Raw genomic sequence first — 26,225 nt, forward strand, 5'->3', positions numbered from 1 at the left:
GTGTTCAGGAGATCCTCTTAATGTCTAGAAGCTTCTTTTATTGTTCATTTGTTTTTTCCAGACCAATTGGAGGACACGCAAGAGCAGACAACACAGACAACCACCAACTCGGCTGCAGAGCTTCTGAAACAAGGAGCTGGTAAATATGACGCAGACTCTACTTTACATTGTTGGTCAATTTCTGTGGATGAAGGTTTCACAATCGAGGTTTGTAGTTGAAGTTCAATGTCTGTACATGAAGACAAGTAGATACAGGTCTGTAGTTTGGCATCTAAAGTAAGTAAGTAAGTAATTTTTATTTGTATAGCGCCTTTCATTACCTGCACTCAACTAGAGAACCCAAAGGCAGGTAGATAAAGATCTGTAGTTTGGGGTCTGTAGGTGAAGGCTGGCAGATAAAAGTCTAGTTTGGGCTTTGCAATTGAAGGTCTGTCGTTTTACATCCCTGGCCTGAAGTTTGAGCAAGTCAGTAAAAGTGGGCGGACCATACTAAAAGTACAAACCCCATGTTCTTCACCCTCTGCAGCGTGTAACGTCTGGTACTTGGGTTCTGTGGAGCTGGAGTCTCTGACGGGTCACCAGGCGGTCCAGAAGGCTGCTACAGTGACTCTGGCCATGGACCCTCCGCCTGCTTCCACAGTGGTCCACTTCAAGGTGTCTGCCCAGGGGGTCACGCTGACGGACAACCAGAGGAAGTGAGTCACTGGTCAGCCGTGTGAAAGGAACCGATGGTTCTGATCCAGATACTTCTCCCTGCAGGCTGTTCTTCAGGAGACACTACGCCGTCAACACCGTCATCTTCTGCTCTCTGGACCCACAGGGCCGCAAGTGAGTCCCTCAGGGTCCTCAGACCCCTGCACAGTTGTTGAGCTGAAGTCTGTGTTTTTGTCCTACAGGTGGCGTCGAGGAGGCAGCTCCACAGCAAAGTGAGTCAGTTGAAATAAATATATGCAGACTAGTCTGCAGTTGAAGTTAACTTGACCATCACGTCTTTCTCTCCTACAGGATCTTCGGCTTCGTAGCTCGGAAGTCTCAGAGCGACACGGAGAACGTGTGTCATTTGTTCGCCGAGCACGACCCGGAGCAGCCGGCCAGCGCCATCGTCAACTTTGTCTCCAAGGTCATGATCGGGTCACACAAGAAGTAACTGGCTGGTGGGAGACCCAAGACCAAGAACTTTCCTTTAGCTCTGGACTGTCAAGATGAGCTGCAGGACAAGCAGCTGAGACTGGATGAAAGAAGGAACGCATGGCTACATGTCAAACTCACCTGTAGTTCAACATGTAGCCGCGTACCACTTGTGTTGGATCTGACATTATCCAGACGTGAATCCCGGTTGGTGAACCAAACCATTTCTAGTGGGAATTCTGAGCGGTTCTCCGAGATCAACTTGACGTTTTAACTTGGAACGGAGTTCAGACTTTCTGAGCACTTATGGAACATTTCTCTTGTTGTCTCGAAAGACAAGTTCTGATTTATTCTCAGAGCTTAAATGAAAAGTGTTGTTTTTTTTACTTTTGCTCCAAGGCACATTATTACAGTCGGCCGGACGTTAGAACCAGTTTGACTTGGATTGAAATTAACCTGATTGGTTATGAAAATATATCAGTGCCATGGAATAGCTAATAATTTAACATTCACTACTTTTATTGAAAGGTTCATTCTTTAAGTAATTGGAAAACATTCAAATGTGAGAAGAAATTGATTCATTTTGAACATAAGAGTTCAATATCATAATTTATATAAATTCAATTAAAAATATATATAACCTAACCTATAAACCTTTCAACAGGCAAACTATTAAACTTTTTTTTTTTACTAAAATGGTATGATATGACTTCTACTCTTCAATAACTTGTCTCCCCGACTCATTTGAACTAAAAGCATTTTGTCACTGACAACATCACCCTTGTGTTCACATGTTTGTGATATTTATCTGGTCTAAATATATTTTTGTACTCAGAACATGTTGAGGGTCTCACTGATGAGACTCTGGATTAAAGAACCTCGGTGTGTCCACGGCTGCATGTGTCAGTTTATTGGACAGTTTAAAACAAGTAAAAAAACAAAGACCAGTTTGTTTGTTAAAACATCTAAAAGTGCGGATGATAAAAAGTCTCTGGAGGTTCTAGTCGGCCTTCAGGGCGTACAGCACGTCGTCCTGGCTCACGTTGAGCCTGACGCGCTGCAGGATGCCGAGGCGACTGGACTCCAGCAGCAGCAGCCTGCAGGCGCCCAGACGCTGACACGCCGCTAGAGCCTCCGACACGTTGACGGGCTGAAGACCCTCCACGCGACACAAAGCCTGATGCTGCACCAACACCTGGAGATTGACACCAGCAAGTCAGGAACAGAGGAACCAGATCAAGAGTCTCAAGCTTCCCAACTTACCTGCTGGAACGTTGCCTCCTCTAGCCCAAGCCTTCTGAACTCAGTGATGACAGCTCTTAGGAAGAGCTGCTCCTGCAGAGACGCTCCTCTGGAACACACACACATACCCGGGTAAGGAGGACAGACATGGAGGTGAGGAGGACAGACATGGAGGTGGAGAGAAGGTAGGAGTAGGTGAGAAAGAAAAAGGTGAGAAAGGATATGGAAAAGATAAGGAAGAGGAGGCTGAGGATGCAGGGGAGAGTGTGAGGGAGGACGCTAGGAAGGACAGATGAGAAACACAGACAGATAAGAATAAAGCCAAAGATGAACAAGCAAGAAAGAAAGGAGGGAGAGAAGACGAGATGGCCAGACAAAAGAGACACTAGTCAACTCTCACTTGATGGCAGTCACGTAGGCAGAGGAGAACATCTCGTTCAGCGCGTCCATCACGTGACTCATGGACACCAGTCTTGTGGTGGACGAGTGCTCGCAGATCTCAGTGGCGCGCCGACAGATGTCCAGGCAGCGGCGGGCGTCACCGGACAGAGCAGCGACCTGTGCCGGGCCACAGGGTCACCATCGGGTTGAGATGAAGAATGAAGGTGTCCGAGCTCCTACCTTGCGGGACACCAGCTGCAGAGCGTCCTCCTCGAAGGCCTTGACCTTGTTGAGTCTGGACGTGATGATCTGCTGCAGCTGTTTGAAGCTGTACGGCTGGAAGGACATCCGGGTCAGACCCTGCAGACACACAAGATGGATGAACCTCCTGATCCTCGGACCACCTTCTCCAGGGGTCTCACCAGCCTGCTGGCCACCCTGTTGATCATGATGCGCTCGGGCAGGTCCATTGTGTTGGCGATGGTCAGGACTACCAGGCGGGCGTGTCGCCTGGTCGGCCAGTCGAACAGGTTGTACATCACGTTCTGCTTCCGGGTCCACAGCAGGTCCAACTGTGAGGAACAGAGAGGATGCCGTTACCTTCTGACCTTAGAGCTTGTCCTCAATTCTCACCTCGTCCACTAGGAGGACTGTGGTTTCCTTCCTTGGTGCCGGGTTGCTGAACCTCTTCTCCAGCAGTGCAGCAGCGTGGTCAGTGGTCGCCTTCTGACCCGTCAGTTTCTGAATGGATGACCAGGCACAAGTCAACAAACCAGACGTACAAATTATATGTTAATCGTCATAATCATAACACAACTCGAAGAAAATACACATGTATATAAAAACAATTCCGATTTACATTTTGTCGTTCAATGTTTTGTAGATTTGTCTGGTTTAACGTCATATTTTATTATCTATGCATGTAAAACCATCAGAGGGTGTAACCACAGAACGTCACATTTCTCCTGCATGAATCAATTAAACCTTACGGCCAATCACCTGCAGCAGTATCAACCTCTGTGTAATGAGAGACAAAGCATGTTTTGATACTAGAGTGCTTCAGTCGGTGCCCTGCCCTAGAAGATGGTTTGGGACGCTTCACCTGCAGGATCTGGACATAGGCCTGGTGAGGGTCGGTCATCTTCATGCCGTTGATCTCGATGAAGTGGAACGACGGGATCTCATCAACGTCTGAGGCGTGCTGGAGGCAGCGCATGACCTCGTGGACCGTGGCGGTTTTCCCAGTTCCTGGGACGCCCGAGATGTACATGCACCTGGTGTATGGAATTATATCAGTGAAATCAGAATATTTACATACAGTTTTACATTTTAAATATTTTTAAGTTTTATTTCTTTATTGAAAGGTGTTTTAGCATTGATTTATTTTTCAGAATAATTGAATTCAATCATTTGTACATTTTCAAGAAGACAATGAAACAACACTTTACACGTGCAAACTCTAATAATATATACGTTTTAATTCAGTATTCTTAAATCATAGACTTTTTCATTTTTAAATTGCCTTTAAAAGGGAACATATTTAAAGAAATACTGAATATGAAATTACAATAACAAGCAGTGTAAAACCTATAGTTTTAAGATATTAGTTTTTAAATGTTTCAACATTTAAAATGCTGATGGCACTGATCTACTTGCTTAGTATCTCACCCTCCTGTTCCATCCAGGATCTTGCTCTCCACGAAGCTGTAGATGTCCTCGAACTCCTGCTCCCTGCAGGGCAGTGACTCTGGCACCGACGACACGTGAAGCCTGTGCAGACAAATGGTCGTCTCAGAAGCAAGGACAAGCGTGTGAAACCTTTTCAGAGACGATCTGAACACTGGAAGAAGAGAGTCTAAGAGAAAGATAACCTTGTCCGAGCTTCCTCCAGAACATTGGAAGGTTGTCTTGCTGGCTGAGATCTGCTGGGGATGCTGGGTGTGGCGTGGCGGGGGGTGCGGGGCGTACCGGGGGTGACCTGAGGAACACAGGAGTCAGCTGGAGAACCTGGAGTAAGCACGTTTGAAAAAAAGAACCTTCTTGCTGGGAGTTTTTCTTGGGGTCCTGGTTGAAGAGCTGGTGAGTTTAGACTGAGGAGTTCCAGGTGCAGTCTGGCGTCTTCGCTTCACCACCACATCTGCATCGACATCATCCTCCTCACCGCCATCATCGTCTTCATCACTGCTGCTCTGCAGTTCAATCCTGGATGGGACATAGTTGTCCTCATCCTCATTGTCAGAGTCCAGTTCCTGCTCATCGTCCAGAAGATTCCTGTAGTAGGAGGTGTCCATCACTTCAATGACCACTAGTGTTTCAATGTCATGTGCAGGTCAGATAAAAAAAATAATTAATAATAATAATAATAAAATACATACATCTGCTTCTTGATGAGGGATGACACAATCCTGGCCGACTTTCTTTTTGAGCTCCGAGGCGTGGCTGCGGCGTTTTCAGCCGGCAGCATGGGAGAGTTCTCGTTGTCCACTTCTGCCCTGATGACACCAGAACCGAACTTTTCATGACACAACGTAGTTTCAGATGTGCAAAAAAATATTGATACATCTCAATATCCCAATTAGTCTTCTCACAATACTTTATATTCAACAGCACAGCATCTATCGATTTTCTTTTTGCTTTCAAATTATGTTATTTTTAGTTAGTTGGTTTACATTTAAATAAATTGTAAAGTAAAATTCACTTTTTAAAATTACAATAAACAAAATAAATATTCACAGCTTTTGTTCTACTTTTAAAGCTAATGTTTGGACAAATTTTTCTAAACAAATGAAAGCAGTTACGAATTCGTCAAGAGTCGTGGTCTGTAACTTCTTCAACACTAGAGTAAAATACTCAGACAATACTACAAATATATCCTTGTTTCTACAGTATATTGTACCATAGCTCGTGTATCATGATACGCATCATATTATTCTTGCCAATACACACCACTATATCGCATATACTGAAAAATTTCCCCTAGAGGATTCACAAATGCACTAAAGAAAAGACAGAACTTACAGAACCATCAAGGCAGGTTCCCTCAACATGGTCATTTGCTTGTTTCTGGACGGAGTCAGCGCCCTGTTTGAACACGGTAGAGGTTACCATGGAAATGTCACTTGTGCTACTCGTGCTCACTCACTTCTGCCCCCTGGGGGTGGTGCTTCTCCGTGGCGTGGCGCTTTTTCTTCTGGGAGTGGTGATGGAGCTGACCGGTAACTCTGCTTCAATCCCACCAGCTGTCTGAGGACTGCACGTTTGTGCGCGTAAGAACCACATCAACATTAACGCTTGACAAAAACTAGACAAGCCAGATCATGAAAGGCCACTGCTCCACAACTGACTAACTAAAGACTAATAGATTATTTTTAAAAATTTCTCCAACTCAAGCTTTTGAAAGAACATGTTCCACTGACCTGGAGGACTCATCTTTGCAGGGCGACACAGGACTCATGTCATCGATGGACATTTTATTGAGGACGACGAGGGAGGGCTTCACTTTTATCCCGGCATTCGACACCTGCCGAGTCTTCTTGAGCGGCGTCAGACTGACGCCGAGCCTGGTAGCTCTTGTGGGAGAAGACGAGAGTCTCTGGGCCAACATCAGCTCCACCTCGTCATCCAGCAGCTCTCCGAGAACGTCGTCCGGGAGCGTCGGCTTCTCAGGACCTGAAGGTGAAACCACCACAATTGTCGATGAGAACCTGCTGGTGACTTTGTCAAGGTCCTGAACAGGGCTGTCAAACTCAATCGCACAAGGGGCCAAAATCGTTTAGCAGTTGATGTTATCGACAGACGCAGATTTTATATTACACAGAAGGTCAGATTGCTATATTACATTTGAATTCTGGAAGGCTTGATCTACAACATCTTTAATCCCAGGATTGTTGAATGAAACATTTAAAAAATAAATCCAATCCAATATTTAATACAATGCAAATTTCAAAAAGCATATGGTGCGATAAAAAAGCACTTACACTGACTGTGATTAGGCGACGACAGAAACAAAATAAAATGCATGCACTTTATTTTTTAATGACTGGAGGTGCATACGTTTACTGTATGTATTAGAATGGCTAGTCATGTTAATTGAAATTTCTGAACTCTGTCATAATTATAATTAATTGTGAAGTGTTATTTAAGGTTTATTTTTACAGTTCAAAAGTTACATTTTTTTCTCAAATCAATTAATCGAAGCCTACAGAAAAGGCATGTTAATAGCAATTCTATCGAGTGTTGCTTGTGCTTTATAATAACTTTAAAGTTATGAACAAAAAACGTATATTGAAGTGCAATATTGATTTAAAAAATGTTTTTAAGGGCTGAACGATTTGGTGGAAAAAAAAGAAAAAAAAAAGAAAGGTAAATCTCATTAAATTATTTTCGTTCAACATTAATTTTTTCTTGTCTCTGTATAATTGTTGATGTTGATTAAAGACTGGCACCTTAGGTCATCATATCAAAATGAACATTTATCTACTTATATTTGATCCAAAGATCTGGGGGAAGATAAAATGACTAGACTGGTTCGCTTCTGCACCCAGTTTCAATTGACCACTTGCTTTAGAAGGATAAAAAAGACTCACTGCAAAGGTCAAGTTTCTTGCGGACCCCGGGGGTTCTGGCAGCTTTGCCCCTCCTTTTGACGCTCAGGCATTTGGATGCAGAAAGTTTGGTGACCGAGTGCAGCGTCTCCGCCTCTGTGAGGGTGACCTTCCCCACACTCATTGTGGCCCTGTCGTACTTCACCTCCGCTGAGGCGGCATGGCGCATGATGCTGGGGTCTGGTGTCGGAAGGGCACGCCGGGTGGGGCCTCGCGAGAAGGGAGTTGAGGGAGGCGGAGATCTAGGGGGGGACGGTGGGAGGCACGCGTGTGGGGGAGGGGAAGCCATGCCCATTTGACAGGGGTCTGCCACGCTGAAGGTCTTTCCGTCCCAGCACAACTTGACGAACAATGTGTCTTTGTCGCCGGTGTCCGGGAATGGAGCGGCTGCATCCAGATGCTGCACCTGTGGGCGGATTAATGAGGGAAGTTGGTTTTTGGGCAGAGCTTATTGAGAAGGTACTGTGTATCAAGAAATGTTTTTTAAGTTCTCTGGGAATACATTTATTACACAGTAGTTTACTTTATTTAGCTCCCATTTGAACATTGTGATAAATAAAGCATTAATTCTGTATAATTGTGTATAGATTGTGTATAATTCTGTATAGATTTTGTCACTTCACATCCAGTACCTTCACTGGTCTGAGAATGGACTCCACATCCACCTCGTCATCACAGCTCCCGCCCTTATAGAAGAAGATTTCCTGCGGGTGTGGAGCCCGACCCAGCAGCCTCATCTTGTTCGGGGCCAATTCGGAAACGCTTACGAACCACTGGACCACTGCCTTCTTCGGCTCGCCGTTCTCTGAAAAAAATAAAAAATAAAAGGGAGGATGAAGAGGAGCTAAACAAGTTTCCTTCATAACAATCATCGCCATCACGGGCAATACGATATTTATTACAATACAGGGGCAATGAAAATTGAATTTGTTTTAAAAGCAAATTATGTCCAAAGATCAGCTTCAAAAGCCGCTGGAGTCGACTTGATCCTTTTCTTCTCGGTCAAAGCCAAGATCTCAGAGGATTTCATTGTTCCTTTAAAGGACGCAATCACTGTTTAATTGCAACACGACAATTAATAAACACTGAATATGCACATTTTATTTTATTGCATTTTGATTTTACCCCACCAAATAAATTAATAAATAAATCTATACAGTGAGCTTATACATTGATACACAATTGTGTATTATAATCTTTTCTTTTTTTCTAGTACATTTAGGTCTATCAATGTTTTGTCAGAGCCCTGGTAACCACCCTTAGCATGAAACTCAAAACAATTGAGTTTCTATTTTATGGCTATCATTTGCCTCGTCTTTGTCCAAAATCAAAATCCTTTATTGCCATTATTAGTGAAGAGGGTCCATTAATTTGGAATTTGCTTTGGTCCATTGTGCAACATCGCATTATGGAGATCGTCTGCTGCAGCTAATCTGAGACTAGAGTAATTGCACCGTGTGAGAAAAAAAAAGGTTAAATCTTAATCCAACCAAAGACAGGAGGAGAGCTCTGACAGCGAGTCAAAATGGGAATTATTGAACGAAACCCAAGAAGAGATGAAGGCAATGGAAAAACAAACAAAGAACTGAAAGAGCCTCTTCAGAATGCGTTGGCTGAAATCTAAAAGCTCCTGGAGGACAACGCAAAGAAAGATCTGCTTATAAAAACTTTGGGGAACAGAGTCGAGGAGTTGGACCAGCAGGGAAAAATCAACGAAGTAATAGTGACTGGACTAGAAAAGTTATGAGAGAGCTGCAGCCGCACAGACAGAGCCTGTTGACTCAGAGATCAAATCTGAGGAGATGCAGGTGTCCGAGTTCCTGAATGGCAGAGGCATCGATTTGGATTTCAACAACATTGAAGCATGTTCCCCTTATCCAGAAAGAGAGAGTCTGGTACCCGAGCTGATGTGCCGAGATTCACCAACAGAAAATACAAGTCTGCACTGCTTAAGCAGGGCAGAAAGTTCAAAGGATCTGATGTTTATATCAATGAGAACCTGAGAACCAAGAAAAACACAGACATCGCCAGGAAAGATCGCCAACTGGAGAAGGGAGGCAAAATACAACACACCTCGACGGCAAACTTCAGGATCTACATAAAAACAAATAGAGCATCACCAGTCTATACACCAACTTCGGCCACATCAAGGAATACCTAAATCACTTCAAAGGACCCTTCAATATCCTTGCGGTGTCGGAAACATGGATTAAAGAAGACAAAGAGGCAGATTTTTTTCCTGGATGGATATAATCTTATTTGTGTTAACAGGAAAAACAAAAGGTGGAGGAGGAGTGGCCCTATTCATCTACAATACCATCAAGTATGAGACTTTACAAAGCATGTCAAAAGCTGTTGATAACTTATTAGAATGTGTAACAATAGAAATCTGTTTGACGAAATGTAAAAATATAGTTCTAAGCTGGATTTACATAGCACAGGACTCAAAAATAGAAAATTGTAATGAATATATGGGTGAAATATTATTTGAAGTAAGCCAAAAGAATTATTATCTGTGGCGATGTAAAAATTGACCGGCTCAATCGTAAACGAGAATCGATGAGTTCATCAATATAATGTTTACAATGGGCTGAACCTGCCCTAGCAGGGTCACGATACAGTGCTGCTTTAATTGATCATATGTTTACTAATGTTAATGACATAAGAGGTCTCCTTATAAATTACATAATTTTAATTTTTAAATGATGTTACTGAGAATAAACGCTCAAAAACAAGTTACCCTCCCTTCTTCAAGTACAACAACATGCAAAAGAGAACCCAGAAATCATAAGAGATTAAATTCATTTTTTGTTAACATCGGGCCGGAGCTAGCCAAGGACATTCCGGTCTCACCCCTACACTGGAACCACTTTGATAAGAACAGACATGAATCCAAGCTCTATGTTTCTCACTCTGGTGAAGGACACAGATTAGACACCTGGTCAACAAATGTGTAGCAAAAACATCCACTGATGTCAATGTGGATATGAAATTGATTAAAAATGTCTTACTTGGAATCATTGAGCCACTAACTTACATTTTCATTTTCAATCCCTCATTCCAAACTGGGACATTTCCCACCAAAATGAAAGTGGCCAAAGTTATTCCACTGTTCAAGAATAGGGATACACATGAGTTTCGCAACTACAGAGCAATCTCAATACTGCCACAACTGTCCTAGCGAAACTATTTAACAATAGGCTAAACTAGATGATTTCATCAACAAACACAAATTCCTTTATGAAAGCCAGTATGGATTCAGAAGGAATCACTCGACTGCCTTAGCTCCAACTGAATCAGTGGAAATTATAACGGACGCCATCGACCAAAAACTACACTTCATAGGTTTTTTCATATACCTGAAAATAATAATTTGACAGCATTAATAATGATATTTTAATAGCTGAACTGTTTACATATGTATAGATGTATAGATATTAGAGGCGTAGTACTGGATTGGGTCAGGATATACTTACAGAGAGATTACAATATGTTAATATATGCAAAAAAAACATCAACCTGCTAGGACATAGTCTGTGGGGTCCCACAGGGTTCGGTTCTGGGTCCAAGACTGTTTATACTATACATAAATGATGTATGCAAAGTCTCAAACATTCTGAAATTAATACCATTTGAGGATGACACCAACATTTTCTGTTCTGGGAGTACCTTGAAAAAACTTGTGGAAACAGTAAATCAGAACATGGCTAAGGTTCACGCATGGTTTAATATAAATATATTATCACTAAATCTAGCGAAAACTAAAACAAGCTATACAGGGGAAAAGGCTGCAACAAAAGTGTCAACATTCAAGAAAATGGAATGAATATTGAAAGAAGTCTGTGAGAATAAAGTACTGGGAGTTATTATTGATGAAATGTTAAGTTGGAAGCCACACAAACATTTAAAAAGTAAGTTGGCTAGAAGGGTCTCCATATTATGGAAGGCACAGAAAATAGTAAATCAAAAAGCACTCCATATTTTGTATTAAGCACTAATCTCTCCAAACCTCTAATACTGCGCTGAGATCGGGGGTCATACATACATACATACATAATGTTACTACACTCCTTGCTAATACTTAAAAAAAAAGCATTGAGAATCTGACATTATGCCTGCTACAGGGCACACACAAATCAGTTATAGATCAAATCCAACATTCTTAAACTACATGACTTGAAAAATTATCAGACCTTACAAATGATGTACAAGGCCTCAAACAAAAGTCTCCCTCGTAACGTGCGAAAGATCTTTCAGGACAGAGAAATTAAACAGAATCGTCGAGGAAATATGAATTTCAGACAAAAGAGGATACGGACTACTTTAAAATCCTTTTCCATATCGGTCACAGAGGATGTCAAACATTCAGCAACACTTAATGTCTTCAAGAAAAAGTTTAAAAATGCAACCATTGACCGGTACAGAATGATACATGATGGCTGATAAAGGTCTGAGAAGCCAATCAGACATGCTGTTGAGGCAGCACGGTAGGATAACAAAATAACATTCTGTATCTAAACAATGAGTTGAGTCAGAGAAACCAGAGACAGTCTGTACGTAACAGGATGTTACATAATGCGTTTGATGAAAGTCAAGATAAACTGGGTTCTAATAGACTGGAATACTACTGTGTGAGAAGTGACCGTCAAGGACAATCTATTGGTTCACGATGAGAGTTAATAAGATGGCTTGTGACAAGATTCACGCTTTTTTTTTGAAGAAGTCAAGGCAGTGCTAGTCGCTAGTCGCTGTGTTGTTCTCGGTGTTGTCTTGATCTTTGAAGTATGTACCGTTTTGAGTATTGTTTTGATTGTTAAAGCGCTTTGTGACCCTGGTCTCGAAAAGCGCTATATAAATAAATATTACTTACTTACTTACTTACTTACATTAAGATGGACAACATTGAAAATAATCCCAACCCCAAGTCGACATGTGGGTGAGTCTAAAATGACCCATCATGAACCATCACTTTAATGAAAAACATGAAACAACTGACCGTCTCCAAACATCCTTATGACTTTGGCCACATACGGGTCATCCTCGTTCTCCCCCTCGATGAGGATGTGCTGGCCGGTGTTGATCACTGTGCTTCTGGGGAGACCCTCCACATGGATACTCAGAGAACTGCAGACAACAAGACTCAAACTAGATTCAAGGAGACAATGATAGTATTAATAGTGCTGAGAAAGTATCTATAGACACTCTTAATAGATGTTTCGACAGACTACATGAATAGCCAATAATAATAATTCCTGGTCAACATGGCTACCAATAGTCTCATCTGGAGACGACATAAGAGTAGATTCTGCTCCTGTGTGACCCATCAGTAGTTTGACTGAAGAAAGTGAGTGGAAAATGCAAACCTGCATAGAGACCATCGTTTCTTTGACTGTTGACTTAAAAGGAAATTTAACATTAATTATGATAACAGATTCAAATCAAGTAGTGCTGGTGCTGCTAAACCAAAGTATCCATGTTTACAAAAACAAATTCACAAACCAAATTGTCATACGATTGATATTTCTCAAACATTCATGTTTGAGAGCTACAAGAGACAAATCTGTGACATTATTTAGGTTTTTAAGAAATGTATTTTAATTAAACATTGCACCACAAACGTTATGGGGATATACAAATGTTGTTATGCATCAGTTGCATCTCAGGAGGAAATTTAAAGGGATACATATCCAAGCTGCAGTCAGGGTCTCTCCTGGAAAAGACTGAGTGAAAAAGTTCATTCCAGAACTAGAACTATAGCAAACAATGACGTGTATCTGATCACAGCCCAGTGTAGATCCACTTCTGACACGCATATTTTTATGTTAAATATTGTATACAGTTTACATCTTGTAACGCTATGCTATCAGTCCGTCTCTCGTGTAAACATTTGATTTAATCAGTTGCTAAAATATAATTCGTTTCCAGTTCTCACCCGTATTCCAGAGTGTTCAACTTCCTGTTGCGAGACAGAACTTCTCCTCGCCACTTGTAGACTCGCTTGAATCGATTTCTGGTAAGATACTTCATTTCGAGCACTTACGGGGACAAAAGCGGCTTCGTGCAGAGAAATGATATAAGTGGAGAAGAGAGAGTTCTAGCAGAAATAGACACGCAGACGCTGACAACCGTTCCCGCGAAAACTGCTCCCCGATTATCATGTGGGAGAGACCAACCAATCACAGCGGACCTCTTCTTCTTCTGGTACGCTCACTGCGGACCTTGTATGTTTAGAGCTACCATCTATAGGTGGAGTACTATAACTACAACCGTACCTCAATCTTAATCATTCTTCAGTTAACCTTTAAACCAAATCAACTTAATTAAAGATTCAGAAGAAAAAAAATAGACTCAGTCCAGATATTTTACAATTTAAAATAAAAATATGTTCAATATTTACCAACAAAGATCTTTAACAAGTAAGATTGATTGATGCGTTCCTCCCATATTGGTGAAATTTAAGTTGAACTATTAATAAATGAGTCTTGAGCAATAAATGAATTATAGATTTTCTGACAACCAAGTATAATAATCCAAAAAAGGTGTGTAATATTTTTTATAAAGATAATAACTAATTAACGTTTTCATATCCATGATTATCCATCTGTCTGCTGAGTTATGTAACTATGTTTTGCTCTTCTCATTTCTGTCACGTATAACTGTTTTTAAATATGTTATTTTCCCGTTTGTGTTACTGAGACCTTATTTAAACTTCATGTTTGCATATGTGATTCAATGTTAAAACAATGAAGAATACATTATTTACAAAGAATAACATCATGTTTGAACATGAAAATATCTTCTTTGTTCAAGATCTCATGGTGCAATGCATCACCATGAACAGTAGAATTATCATGTTATAACCTGATGCAGATTCATTTTTGTTTGACAACTGTGGGAAGATTATTAAACGTATTCATAGCATAACATTTGCTCCAACAACACCAGAAACATACACTTTAACAATTTAAAATAAGAAATAAATGTGTCCCACCTTTTTTTTTTCAAAGAGAAGTGCCAAGAAGTAATTGTGGATTCAGATAAATCTTTTTTTAACTTTGGTATTTTGGTTAAGGGAACGACAATATACTTTAAATATCCTCAACGACTTTAGAAAAACATATGTATGTATTTAAAGTTATGTTTTCTCATTCAAAATAAATATTTCTATATTTAAATTGAATAATTTATTGTTGTTAGCTAGATTATTTTATTTATAAACATTGATTATTTTTAAACAAAATCTTAGTTTATTCATTGAAAAAAAAAGACTCACATGTGTTCTTACAATTAAAATGTAACTATTACAATGTTCTTATACTTGAATTTGATTTATTCATCAATATTATTTATACTCTCTTTCTTGTATGTGTGTAGAGCCGCTAAACTGTGACTCAACGTTGCAATGGTGTTGCTCTTTGTCAATAGGATATTGCAGATTCAGAACATTTAAATTGTTTTTAAAAAAGACAGAAGAGCGTTCCTACATTTTTATTTTTAAACGGATATTCCATACATTCAATTTTATTTGTGCGGGCTTTCCCCTAATTTTCTGGCACTCCTGTGTTTGTCTTATGTGTCTTTGCCTTTTAAAGAATATATTTTAACTGCGTATTGTTTTTGATTGTTAAAGCCCTTCTGACCATGGTCTTCTACAAAAATCCTTTACTTATTTACTTACTTACTTTACCTAAACGAAAAATGTATGTATGGGATTGTGTTTGGTCTCTTTTAATTTATTTTATTTGAAAGTCGATTGGCGATTAATGAAAATTTAATTTAATTTTCTATGTTGGGGGGTCAGTCCAGGCTCCCTCTCGACTGATGGTAGGCCCCGCCCCTCCGAGGCCCCGCCCCCCGCTCATGCATCTTGCTCGTCCTCATTCAAAACAGACCACAGCTGTTGAGCTCAGAGCGTTGTTAGCCCAGAACTGTTAGCTGTCCGCCGCTCTCTCATGAACCCGCTGGAATATAACGAGAAACAAGCGAGGTGAGTCACGCTGCGAGCCTTAAGCAAAAGTCAGTATGTTCTGCGACAGAGTTTCAAGAGAATCGCTCCAACAAGCCTCGAGTTAGGTTAGCTAGCTGTAGCTGCTGATGGTGTAGGGTGTGTTTGTTTTCATGTGCAACGATATCAAAGCGATTTGCATACATCACGAGCCAAGCATGAAAATGGTTGAAATGAAAAATATTCCTGGCGTTACTTATTTGTTATTATAACATATAAAAACCTGGGACGAATGGAAATATTTCCCATACACCCGAATTAAGCGTCGTCCCGCCATTCGCCGACAATAAGTCGCGCAGATGATGTTAGCTTCGTACCTGACTTCATGTAGCTAGCTCAGAGTTAGCCCTCACTGTGGGCTCTCTGCACCGTGTTGTGGCTCTTATACAGGGTCCCCCCTCGAGACTACTTTGGGTGTGGCGTGGGTTTACACTTGAACAATGCTCCGCTGAACCGTTGAGAGTCTTATTTTATTCTGGTAAACATTTGGAACGAGGTTAAGTGAGACGATTTCAAGCCTTCATTTCAAACATGTGTAGGATTTGAGGTTTCTGGATCTTTAGACTGAAAGTGGTCTTGTGTACAACAACACATGGACATGTGAGACGCGTGTTTGCTAACCATTAATATTCTTGTTTATCTTTAAAGAAGCGGTGTGTACAAGTGCTTCTGCTTGTGTATACAAATCAAGCTTTGTCCAACAAACCAAAATTGAATACATTCAACTTGTATTTTTAATGGCTGGACTAATGTGAAATAGTGGGTGATTGTTGAACTGTATTACATACATTGTTGCAGATTAAAAATAATATATTGATAATTACAACTACGGGTGTGTTTTGATAAAATCTGACTTCACGTATCCTGACACAGGGGCAATGATACAATATATTGCGATACTGAATTTGTAGTGTTTGACTTCAAAATATTTCTGCTGGAGGTGACTGTATCCTCTCATCCTCAGTCATCGCCAAGGGCTGAGGATGTAATGATTGCTGCCATCTAGTGACTGGAAGTTTAAGGGTAAAACATTGTGATTATTCACATGTTTATTGCAATTTAAAATGTTATTTCATTTACACACAGTGTTGGAATATAAATGACAAAACTCTGACAAAAATAAAATGTGATTTGAAAGAAAAAATTAAGTGCCAATATATATCGATACAGTATCATGTAATGGATCAATTTCTGTAACAACATGTTTACAACTAATTAACATCTCATCCTTGTACCTCACACAATAAGTTGTTTATTTACTTTTCTAGCCAAATGGTCAATGGCAGCTTAAAGTCAGGACACATAGACTTAAGGGCTGTCTTTGTTCACTAGAAAAACTCCTTATATGACTCATAAATGTTGTTTTTGAATTGTTGACTGAAATGGTTCAGACTGTGAGGGCTTATTTTTTCAGTTTTAAATCTGTTGACCTCCCATTTCTTAAATGCCCCAGTTCCAGAAATTGATTTTCCTTTGTGAAAACTGATTGCTTAATTTAAAGGTTTGTCCTAGTTGTCACTGCTAGAAGCTCATGACTCGATCCTGTCTTCAGTGTTGTGCTGTATATGTAGACGCGTCTGAAACAATCTTGTTTCAATATCAGCAGCTTTCTCATAACATCCTGATAATCTATTTATCAAATGGATAGTGTTGACAGTGTTTGTCTCTTGAGTCTTGAGTGCATCGAGTGATAAAGCTGTAGGTATTTGGAGAGATGTTTGGTTTTTTTAGCCAGTTCTTTTTACAGTATGACAGGAATGGAGTGTGTTTAGAATGTCTTTAGTTTATTCTTGAAAACTGTAATCGATCTATAAAGCAGAAAATATTATCCAACTAACCCCTTATTATTTTCTTGTCTACATCCAAGGAATGTTTTGAACTTGTTAAAGCTCTGTAGCTCTAATATTTAGCAAGTGTCAGCCTTTGAACAATCATAAGATATATTAAATAAGAAAATAAAATCGGTGATCAGTACAGTATATAATAGGAAAGCGACTGTTGACACATACCACTGTGTGTTTTGTTTTTGAGATTTTAGAATTGCCTTTGACAAACTCACCTTTATCTATAGCCATGTAACTATTAAACATCTTTTTGTTCAATATGTAATAACCAAGATCCTGACAGATACTATGTATTTTTCAAGAGAGCTCCAGAGGGATCAATCCAGCAGACAACACCACATGCTTCTTTCATTACATTAAGGTTGTTGTTTTCACAGAAAAATGTATTTTGCCTTCATGTTGCTTATATTTATTTCTAAGACATTATTTCATTTGAATGTTGCTGCTTTTATATAAAGCTCTTTGTCAGAGCTTTACTGTTTAAAACTTTAGAGATTGCACTGCTTTAAAAATGTCATGTCATGGCTCGGATGATTTATTTCTGACACTGTCGCTTCAAATCAATTTCAGAAATACTTGCAGAGTTGGAAAGTTTTAAACCAGAAACTATAAAAAACTTAATGTGTGTTTGATTCTTACACTATTCTGTTGTGTACATGTTTTTTTAACTTGTGATTGTGTAAAGCTCCTCAAACCCCCTTCTACTTCTGAAAGTTGCTAATCCCTGAGTTGCAGAGTTTACATGGGTCCATCTGTTCAGCGCTGTCCTGTAACTGCTCTAGACAAGGCCTGCAAATGTGATTAGTTGGAGATTATGCGTGTGTGCGTGTTTGTGCTGGTGTGTTTGAAATGAAACTCCTCTCAAAAGGAGATCTGTGTATGCATAAGAGAAAGGGATGAAACACGGCAGGGTGCTTGCGTCATCGGGAGCAACCCCTGGACCATCTCAAGTTATGTTTATCTGTTCTGCATTACATCATGTTCCCTCCCTAGTTTAAAGAAATATGGACCATAAAACAATGAACCCTGGATCATATGACCATAGATGTCTCCCTTTAGGGGTTTTACAAATGCAGCTTTATATTACTTCAGTAAAAAAAAGATTGAACAACATAGTAGTTTCCAAAAATGTACTGCTACAATTGTGAGTTTTATTGGTATTGTTAGAATGCTGGAAGTGTATAAAATAATAACTTAAAATATCGTCTCTCCCCATTACTTGCTCAGACGTTAGTTTGGTTTGGATATTCTGTTTAATTAACTTGTTTGCCATCCTCCTGTATCTAGCACATGTATTTGTGGGTTTTTCAGTTTAACCTGTTTTCTAGGATTTCTTGGTTGCCAGGGTAACAACGCTATATGCCTGGCACATCCCCTTCGCACAGATGGAACTGCAAAGTCGCATGTTATCACGTCCTTTACTGATGATCTTTCCATCTTTGTGGTCACAAAGACAAATTCATTTCCTCATAGACTTTTTGTCATTGCAGCTCTTTACTTGTCAAGTTCTCTTGGCACATAGATTGGTACAAGTAGGTGCTGTAGACGGCTGTCCTGACAAGCACCTGACTGACTTTGTGCATGGTGTGCGTGAGTAAAGGGGCCAGGAATAAAACGCAGTTCATAGGCTATGGACAACACTACCAGAATTTGGCCTTGCAGTCAATATGTATATATTCATGAGTGTGCATCTTGTAATAACAAAATAATATAATTTAATATTTAGTTTTTTTTTTACAAGTAATGGGAAGTGATGATAGAAAATTATAATCCTCTTCCCTGGCCATAACTCAAATGGATAAGTGTTATCACCCGCTTCTCGATTGAGGTCCAGTTGTTGTTGCGAAATGTTTCCCTTTCTAATTACATTTGGCTGACTTGACAGCGAAAATAAGGAACTAACAAAGCATCTCTGCCTTGGCTCAGCTAAGCTCATGTGACATGTTTGTGTAAGCTGCAAAGGGAAGTAACACTTGAGAGCAGAGATCTTCTTATACGTCTTTTTTAAATTTCCTGTTACAAATATGTCATTTAATAAAGTGTTTTCATGGCACGCTTGGGTTCAAACTTGCATCTGTAGTTGTTTGCTAGTTTTGGTGTGTCAGGGCAGAGGTCGGAGGGGAGTTCAGGGACAGCATCGCAATAAAAGTGCCCAGCCCAGAAAGGAATGTAGAGAGTCAGCTGTGAGGGTCTTATTCCACCTGATACCTCGAATCTCTGGCTTTTCAAGCATGTTCTACATATGCGGGTGGGTTGCTTCATTCAAGCCTCAGTGCTTTTAATTAAAATGTTTAACAGACCAGCAGGTCCCATGACATCATTTATCTTATGGGCAAAGTCAACACGCTGTAAATTGTACGTATCAATAAAGTTTTATCCACCTGTCTAAACTGGTTTACCTCCACACCCCTTTTCAACCTTATTTCAGCTTCTCCTTTGAACTGGAAACTTGTGAACGGGCCTCTGAAATGAGCCAAAGACAATAAATCAGATATGGTCGAATATATCTCTATCCATCTCCACCTCCCCCACTCTCCATTGTTTTGTTTTTCTCTATTGCAGATTTTCTTTGCATGCGTTTCCATGAACTTGCTTAGTCAAGTTGGGCCATTGTATTGTTTCTGTCTTTCATTGATTGTGAATAGACTGTGACTGCATGAATGGTGAATGTGTACGTCCAAGAACAAAGTGACTCTCCTTCGGTTTGTCATCTCTATCCATTTAACTTTGTATGACTAAAAACCTGCTCCTTTTCTCTTTGTTGGGTTCCAACATGCTACATATGTGTTTTGACATGCAGACGACTACTCGTTCTCTCACGCTACCACTTACACATCACACATAACCAACTGTCAAACCGGGTATGAGGTCATAACGTTGTTTTGTTTTCCTCAGTCTGTCATCTGTCTTTTGGGTTTTTCATCAAATGTGATGTTGCAACAGAGAAGAGAGCATTTTCTTTCTTATGAATCTCGACACCAGAGGTTTATGAATGATCCTATTTTCATCATATAAATTAGGATGCAATACTACAAGAACACATCACATCTTAGCACATAAACACCCTGCCTGTATGAATGACATTTTTAGGGAGCATTTCAACCTTCTTATTTTTCATTTGATTCCTTTTCATAAAATAGTACAATAATGTTTTTTTTCACTTGCCCTACAACATGCTTATAATGGGGGTTAAGTGGAAGAAAGTTGATAAACAAGATCAATATAGTATAGTAACAACTAAAATGAACAGATGTATATGTACACTTAATGATTTAAACATGCATTGGCATGATATCTGATGATGATGCAAATGTGGCCAAATACATTTTTATTTTGTTGTGACACACATAAACCAATGTGGTAAACAACATTAGTTATGCAATAGAAAGCTTGAAACTGTTTTCTCTTTCATGTACAATAATCTTACAGGCTTAGGAGACACTTTGAGGCTTTTATTCTGAAATTCTACAATTTGTCAGTCGCTCAACATATGCACAGTGACCAAAGGCTCTGATTAGGAAGTTCTGCTTCTAGATATGAATCATAGATACATCAGTTTGTGGCAAAACCATCGTAAATTTGATATACTTTTATTTTGCCCTGGATTTGTGTGGGGGCAAATATACCTTTTACGTAACCAGTATGCATTATATGACCCAGCAGCATTCCTATTGTCAAGATGTTTGATTGCCCTACATACAAGATAACGAATATCTGGTCAAACATTGAAGTGCATTCCATGTCCATGCTGAGACTCCTAGTGTTGTCCATGTATGTAGTCCTCTTCAACACAGGACTATCAGAGAGAGGTGTGAGTGTTTTTCTTTTAAGGAGAGAGGCAAGTAGGGGGAGGGAATCAGCGTAGGCGGTGAAGAGTTACAGCTGTTTCCAACTCTCAGCTGTTGCTCCACTCCCAGTAGATCGTCTTGGTTTTTCTCTAGTTGTAATACAAATTTGAAGTAAAGTAGCTGTGATTCTGTTAAGGAATTTATATGTGCTTATAGAAATTCCCTGACAGATTCTTGCACGGGCATTGATCTGGACATCTTTCAGTTTCCCTTTCTGTCAAAACCCCGAAGTAAACAGTATATGGATCACCAACGACACTTCTGTTAAAATATTTTGTACTGTGACTTTATTCATGTTCTTGCGAAGCTAAACAGCAATACAGGGGTAAAAATCAAAATCTTCTAAACCTATTTTACTCACTGACTTTAACACTACTGTATCGTATGATTATGTTTTAATACACTATTCACAATTCAACTTTTTTCTGATGCTCGAAGGCTTATAAATATGAATGGAAGTTTTAGGTTTTATACAGCGTATTCTCTGAATCATGTAGCAGTATGTTTGTAATATATATTTTGCTTTTACTTTAAAAAACCTTGTTAAATGCATTATCATCTGTAGAACCCCATTCTGGTCTCGGTGATATAGTTAATATAAATTATACATAAGTATAATTTCAATTAAAACTGTTCTATATTGTGCTTATTACAGACACCTATTATTAAATCATGATTGCTTACCCAATGACTTTGCAAAATCATAGGTGTGCCGATAGCAATGCAACTATTACCAGATTACCTATTGGTCGAGTAAAGGATCAAAGATGGTTTAATTTTACAAGGTTAATGCTTTATATTTATTATGTTAAAAACATGAAACATTTTCAGCTAATTATGAACCGTTTTAGGCTGATCGGTTTCTAGTAAAGTAAGGCAGTCAAGGGCTTTGTAATGCCAAAACAGATGTGTCATTTGTAAAGAGGACTTTGTCGTTGAAGAGGTGTGCGTGTTTGTATTTTCTTTTCATGTATTATTCAAGTTAGAGCTTGCCCTTTTTCCAAATCGTGTGGTTCACACTTTTACCCCTAGGGCTTTGCTCACATGTCCTTTGCAATCATGTCAAATTTTTGTGTCGTCAATTAAGAACTATATTATTATATTCAAGCATACAAAAATTATACTCATTCCACTCACTAAACATGTTCCATTTCAGTCGTTATCTAATTTTGAAGTCCTTGACTTGTAGTTAACATGTTTGTCTCAGTGAAGAATGGCTCTATGTGATATTTTGAGACCTTGATCAAAAAAAGATGACAAACAGTCTTTTCTTTGATTGTACAATTCTGGCGCGATGATTTTACTTTGCTGCAGCTAGAACTTGCATTTGTCTTGTTTTCTAGTCCCGTAAAGATTCTTAAAACATTTTAAAAAGACCATTGGAAAATAAACCAGACATTTTAATTTACCTTCACAGAGCTTTACCATAACATGTTTCAACTGAACAATGAAAGATGTATTTAAACTAAATTGTTGTTCATGACATTCTCAAGATTGATTTAAAGTATCCATCGATCCAGTGTTTTTAAGGAAGATGGGTACATAGCTTCGTACTGGGTGGAAAGGGTTAAGGGCCATCATGACCATTTGAATGTGTGCTTACTGCTGTTATGTGATGTCAGTCACCCTTTAATCTGACAGGATTTAAAGACGGAAGAAGAGAACAATGAGGAAAGACGGGCAGAAAGTGGAACAAATCACGTTGTAGCTTGTGCGAGAGGATGTGTAGCTGCTAAGCTGAATGTGAGTCATTCCCTACACAGCAGGTGCTTTTGGATCAAGATTCATCGCCCTTCCCTCTATTGCTGCTTCTGGGCTGTTTTTTGTCATTCACACGCTGAGACCCAGTAAGCTGTCGCCTATCAGGTCTCTGACAAGCACATTATGAATCAGACCGTGTTCGAGTGACGGCACATTTGTGCCGACATATTTATTGGAATATACACTTTGAGCCATTTTTTATTCACAACGTTTGTTTGAAAGTTGTATTAGTGCCTAAATTGTCATATTTGTTTAACTTTTAAGCCTTTTCTTTGAATGAAAACAATATTCTAAAATGTTACCAATTTAAGAAGAAAATAAATCTGCTGCCTTAAATGATTTCACTCGTTGACCCTAGTCTGAGTCTTTGATTGATTCTCACCATGTCAGCATATACAATAATACATGAATTTATCTATGAATTTATGTCTTTTTAAATATGTGTATGGTAGGGTTGACAATGTTACAATTTTCTTCCATTGATGTAGTCAAGGGCTGTAACGGTTCCTCTGCGCTTGATGGAGTCTATGACTCCATCAAGAAACATCTGAAGACACTTTTATTCGTGTAGGCTTTTCCTTGATTCTCTGAGACTCCTGTGTTGTTCTCGGTGTTGTCTTGACCTTTTAATCATCCATTTTATTGGGTATTGTATCGATTGTTTAAGCGCTTTGTGACCCTGGTCTAAAAAAGCGCTATACAAATATTACTTTCTTACTTGCACTGTATATCCACTAGAGGGTTCTGTATAGGTTAGGTTAGGTAGAACTTTATTGATCCCTCAGGAGGGCTCCTTTGGGAAATTGTTTTTCCAATTACACACAGCAATACAGACGATTATTCGTAAGAATAAAATAAGAACAAGAACAAAGAGAAATAAAGAGAAACAACAAGATGATACAATCTAAGTCTAAAGATAAAGAACATGGATCCAAGAAAAATAACGAAGACAAAGGATAGAAAGACTAACATAGAATAGAACATCATGTTATGATGAACGTATAGATTATTTACTAAATTATAGCCAACATGACAGATAATCCCATAGCTTCATTTACCGTATTTTTCAGACTACAATGCATTTCTTTTTAACTTACTGACCAATGTGCTATACCTTACCCAAAAATCCCTCAAAATGTTGGAAAACTTGAATGCTGCACTGTGATTCACCAAAGTATTACTCAACGAGGCTCCATAGGAGTAATGCTACGAAACCACACTATACTAATTGAATCATTTATGAAATGTTTTAAATCCTGTATAATCGCAATAAACATGCATTTATAAATACATTTGTTGTACTTGTCATATCATCCATAAAAGCGAGTTGTTGCGTTCAATATCTCAAAATCTTGACAACCCAGTCTACCGCCTGAGTGCCGCCTCACATGACCAAATCACACACCTCATTGGTCAGCGGCTCCTTGTCACTTTTAGAAATGTATATATTGGAGAAAATTAATTCAGAAGGGAGAAAAAAAATGGTGTAAGCAGTTATTTATTTTTCTAAACCATGTAATTATTTACACATGTAGACTTTCGCACTGCTGGTGTATGGTATGTTTATGTATGTTCTGTGACGACTGAATATAAATTATGTAAAAACACCATCCTTTCTATATGAAAAACACTTGCATATTTCGGTGTAAATGAAGAGGTCCTCTAAATGAGTGTAAATATCAGTATATTAACGTTTCAGGTGTCAAATAAGATCTAAAAACACGTCCAGATGTCAACATCAAGACTAAAGATCCATTTGCCCTGTTGGTGAAATTCCAGTATCACAGTAGCAGTCCGGCTTTGTGGGGTGTGATTAGGCTGCTTCTTTTTTAGAAGTACTTGTCTTGCTTCTTTCTGTCTTGAACCCTTTAACTCCCTGGTTTGATAATTACAGGTCAGACTCTGCAGCTGATTCCGCCCATACCTAACTCTGTCTCTTCCGTTTGCATCACAGAAACACTTTAATAGGTTAAAAATTGTGCCACCCAACTACTGCATACATATGCAGATATTGGAAATCAAAACGTTTGTTGACATTGATTTAGATTTAACTAATTCCAAAGAAAAGCATTTGGAAAGTTTCTAAAATGTAGTTGCAGACTTTGAAAATGTGGTTAAACTAATGAGCAGAATTTTCTTGTCAGTGTCTGCTGGTTTCATAGTGATTTGTTGCCTAAATGCTAGACAGTGAGCTGTAATGTTTAGGAAATGGACAGGAAATGTCTGGACTGCTTATTTCTGTGGTCGTTCATCAGGCGGTTAGGAGAGACGGAATAATGTGGTCTGATAAGGGAATTATGGATTAAAATGCATGTTATCCCTCTCATTTCAGAATATTTTATTTACCCCTGAACTACATGTACACAACAAATCCTTCATTAATTGTGGGGATTACATTCTGAAACTCAAACAATAAATAATTATAAGACATTTGTATTGATCCTGGTTCATGGCAGAAATAATAAAAAATAATGGTCCCCCCAAAAACTTGGAAACTCAACATTGGATGAGGGTGCCATCGTTCCAAACAACCTTCTCAGTAACGGTGACCTGAACAGATACAGAACTGAACAGCAAAGGAATCACTTTTTACAGGTGGCAACAATTTAGAATTTTAATACAATATTGTAGCGATCAAGCGTCACTGAATAGAGAAGTGTGGACTAATTTGCTACCAACATGTTAAAAATGGACAGATACTTGGAAAGCTCTTTTTTCTGGCTGGGTCACTGTCGCTCACTGAAAAAAGGCAACTCCGTGTCAGCTGTAGGCTCTCTAGCCAGAGGTGTGGGTGTTGTTTGGAGCAGTAAAGTAGTAGGTAAACTGTCCCAGGTTGGGTTCCAATCCTAGCAGACTCCTACGTCAGACAAGCGTAAACAAGCTTTTTCAAGACTGTAGTCACACAACCCTCTTATTTGTTGTTATATTAGAGTTGTTTAACATGTGAAAAGTCAGATTTCATGCAGAAATTTAAGAATATTATTAGAAAAAATAAAACATTTTAGATGACGCATTTAAGGGGTGTCTTAACTCTAACTTTCCTTAAGGGGATACATACAGTGCCCCTTTTTTGAAATGTGAGATGGAAGCTTTTGACATTTAGATATACTATATACTGTATATTAGAAAAGATGTAAATGGATAGATGATTTGGAGTATATATAAAATAGGGTTGATCATTGTTTAATTTATTTCTTCTGGAATAGTTGTCCGTGCCATATGCTGCCTCCAATTTCATTTTATTATTCTATCGACTAAAAATGTTGCTTCAAATTTTAATAAATTTTAATGGCCTAACATCAAAATCACAAACCATTTCCAACATTATTAGAGAAGATTACTTGCTTACTGACTGAAACTTTAGGCATAAGAAAGATTAACATTCTCATATAGTACATCAGGTACTGAGTGA

General features: G+C 39.1%; 3 protein-coding genes across 5 annotated transcripts in view; 2 read left to right on the top strand and 1 right to left on the bottom strand.

Annotated features, from left to right (window-relative positions):
• LOC148086958 (tensin-3-like) overlaps window positions 1-2,017 on the top strand; it is a 34,529-nt gene extending 32,512 nt beyond the window's left edge. The window contains exons 23-27 of the mRNA XM_087785135.1: window positions 62-139; window positions 527-695; window positions 760-828; window positions 897-926; window positions 1,006-2,017. Of these exons, the coding sequence (XP_087641261.1) occupies window positions 62-139; window positions 527-695; window positions 760-828; window positions 897-926; window positions 1,006-1,147 (488 nt within the window). The 3' untranslated portion in view covers window positions 1,148-2,017. The remainder of the gene's footprint in view (window positions 1-61; window positions 140-526; window positions 696-759; window positions 829-896; window positions 927-1,005) is intronic.
• Window positions 2,018-2,023: 6 nt separating this feature from the next.
• On the bottom strand, window positions 2,024-13,459 carry orc1 (origin recognition complex, subunit 1). Its single transcript, XM_087785138.1, has 18 exons — window positions 13,288-13,459; window positions 12,352-12,479; window positions 7,988-8,160; window positions 7,338-7,761; window positions 6,168-6,420; window positions 5,894-6,001; window positions 5,770-5,832; window positions 5,127-5,243; window positions 4,788-5,022; window positions 4,623-4,729; window positions 4,420-4,521; window positions 3,854-4,025; window positions 3,385-3,492; window positions 3,174-3,323; window positions 2,992-3,111; window positions 2,771-2,928; window positions 2,392-2,479; window positions 2,024-2,323 (listed from the first exon to the last, which is right to left on the bottom strand). Exons 1-18 carry the CDS (start codon window positions 13,380-13,382, stop codon window positions 2,129-2,131), a joined length of 2,796 nt encoding a protein of 931 aa, XP_087641264.1. The 5' UTR covers window positions 13,383-13,459; the 3' UTR covers window positions 2,024-2,128.
• A 1,788-nt stretch (window positions 13,460-15,247) lies between these two features.
• The window catches only part of ralgps2 (Ral GEF with PH domain and SH3 binding motif 2), a 46,774-nt gene continuing 35,796 nt past the window's right edge, over window positions 15,248-26,225 (top strand). For all 3 annotated transcript variants that reach the window (XM_087785139.1, XM_087785141.1, XM_087785140.1), the window contains exon 1: window positions 15,248-15,342. The gene's annotated coding sequence lies outside the window, so the exon portion shown is untranslated. The remainder of the gene's footprint in view (window positions 15,343-26,225) is intronic.

This window comes from Callionymus lyra, chromosome 2 (genome assembly GCF_982586985.1).
Source record: "Callionymus lyra chromosome 2, fCalLyr1.hap1.1, whole genome shotgun sequence".
Taxonomy (NCBI): Eukaryota; Metazoa; Chordata; class Actinopteri; order Syngnathiformes; family Callionymidae; genus Callionymus; species Callionymus lyra.

Coding starts and splice junctions, on each gene's coding strand:
- orc1 (XM_087785138.1), bottom strand. CDS start 13,382: ATGAAGTATCTTACCAGAAATCGATTCAAGCGAGTCTACAAGTGGCGA. Junction 8,161..12,351: donor CATAAGGATGTTTGGAGACG/GTCAGTTGTTTC, acceptor TATTTTTTTCAG/AGAACGGCGAGCCGAAGAAG. Junction 5,244..5,769: donor GAACCTGCCTTGATGGTTCT/GTAAGTTCTGTC, acceptor TGGTGTCATCAG/GGCAGAAGTGGACAACGAGA.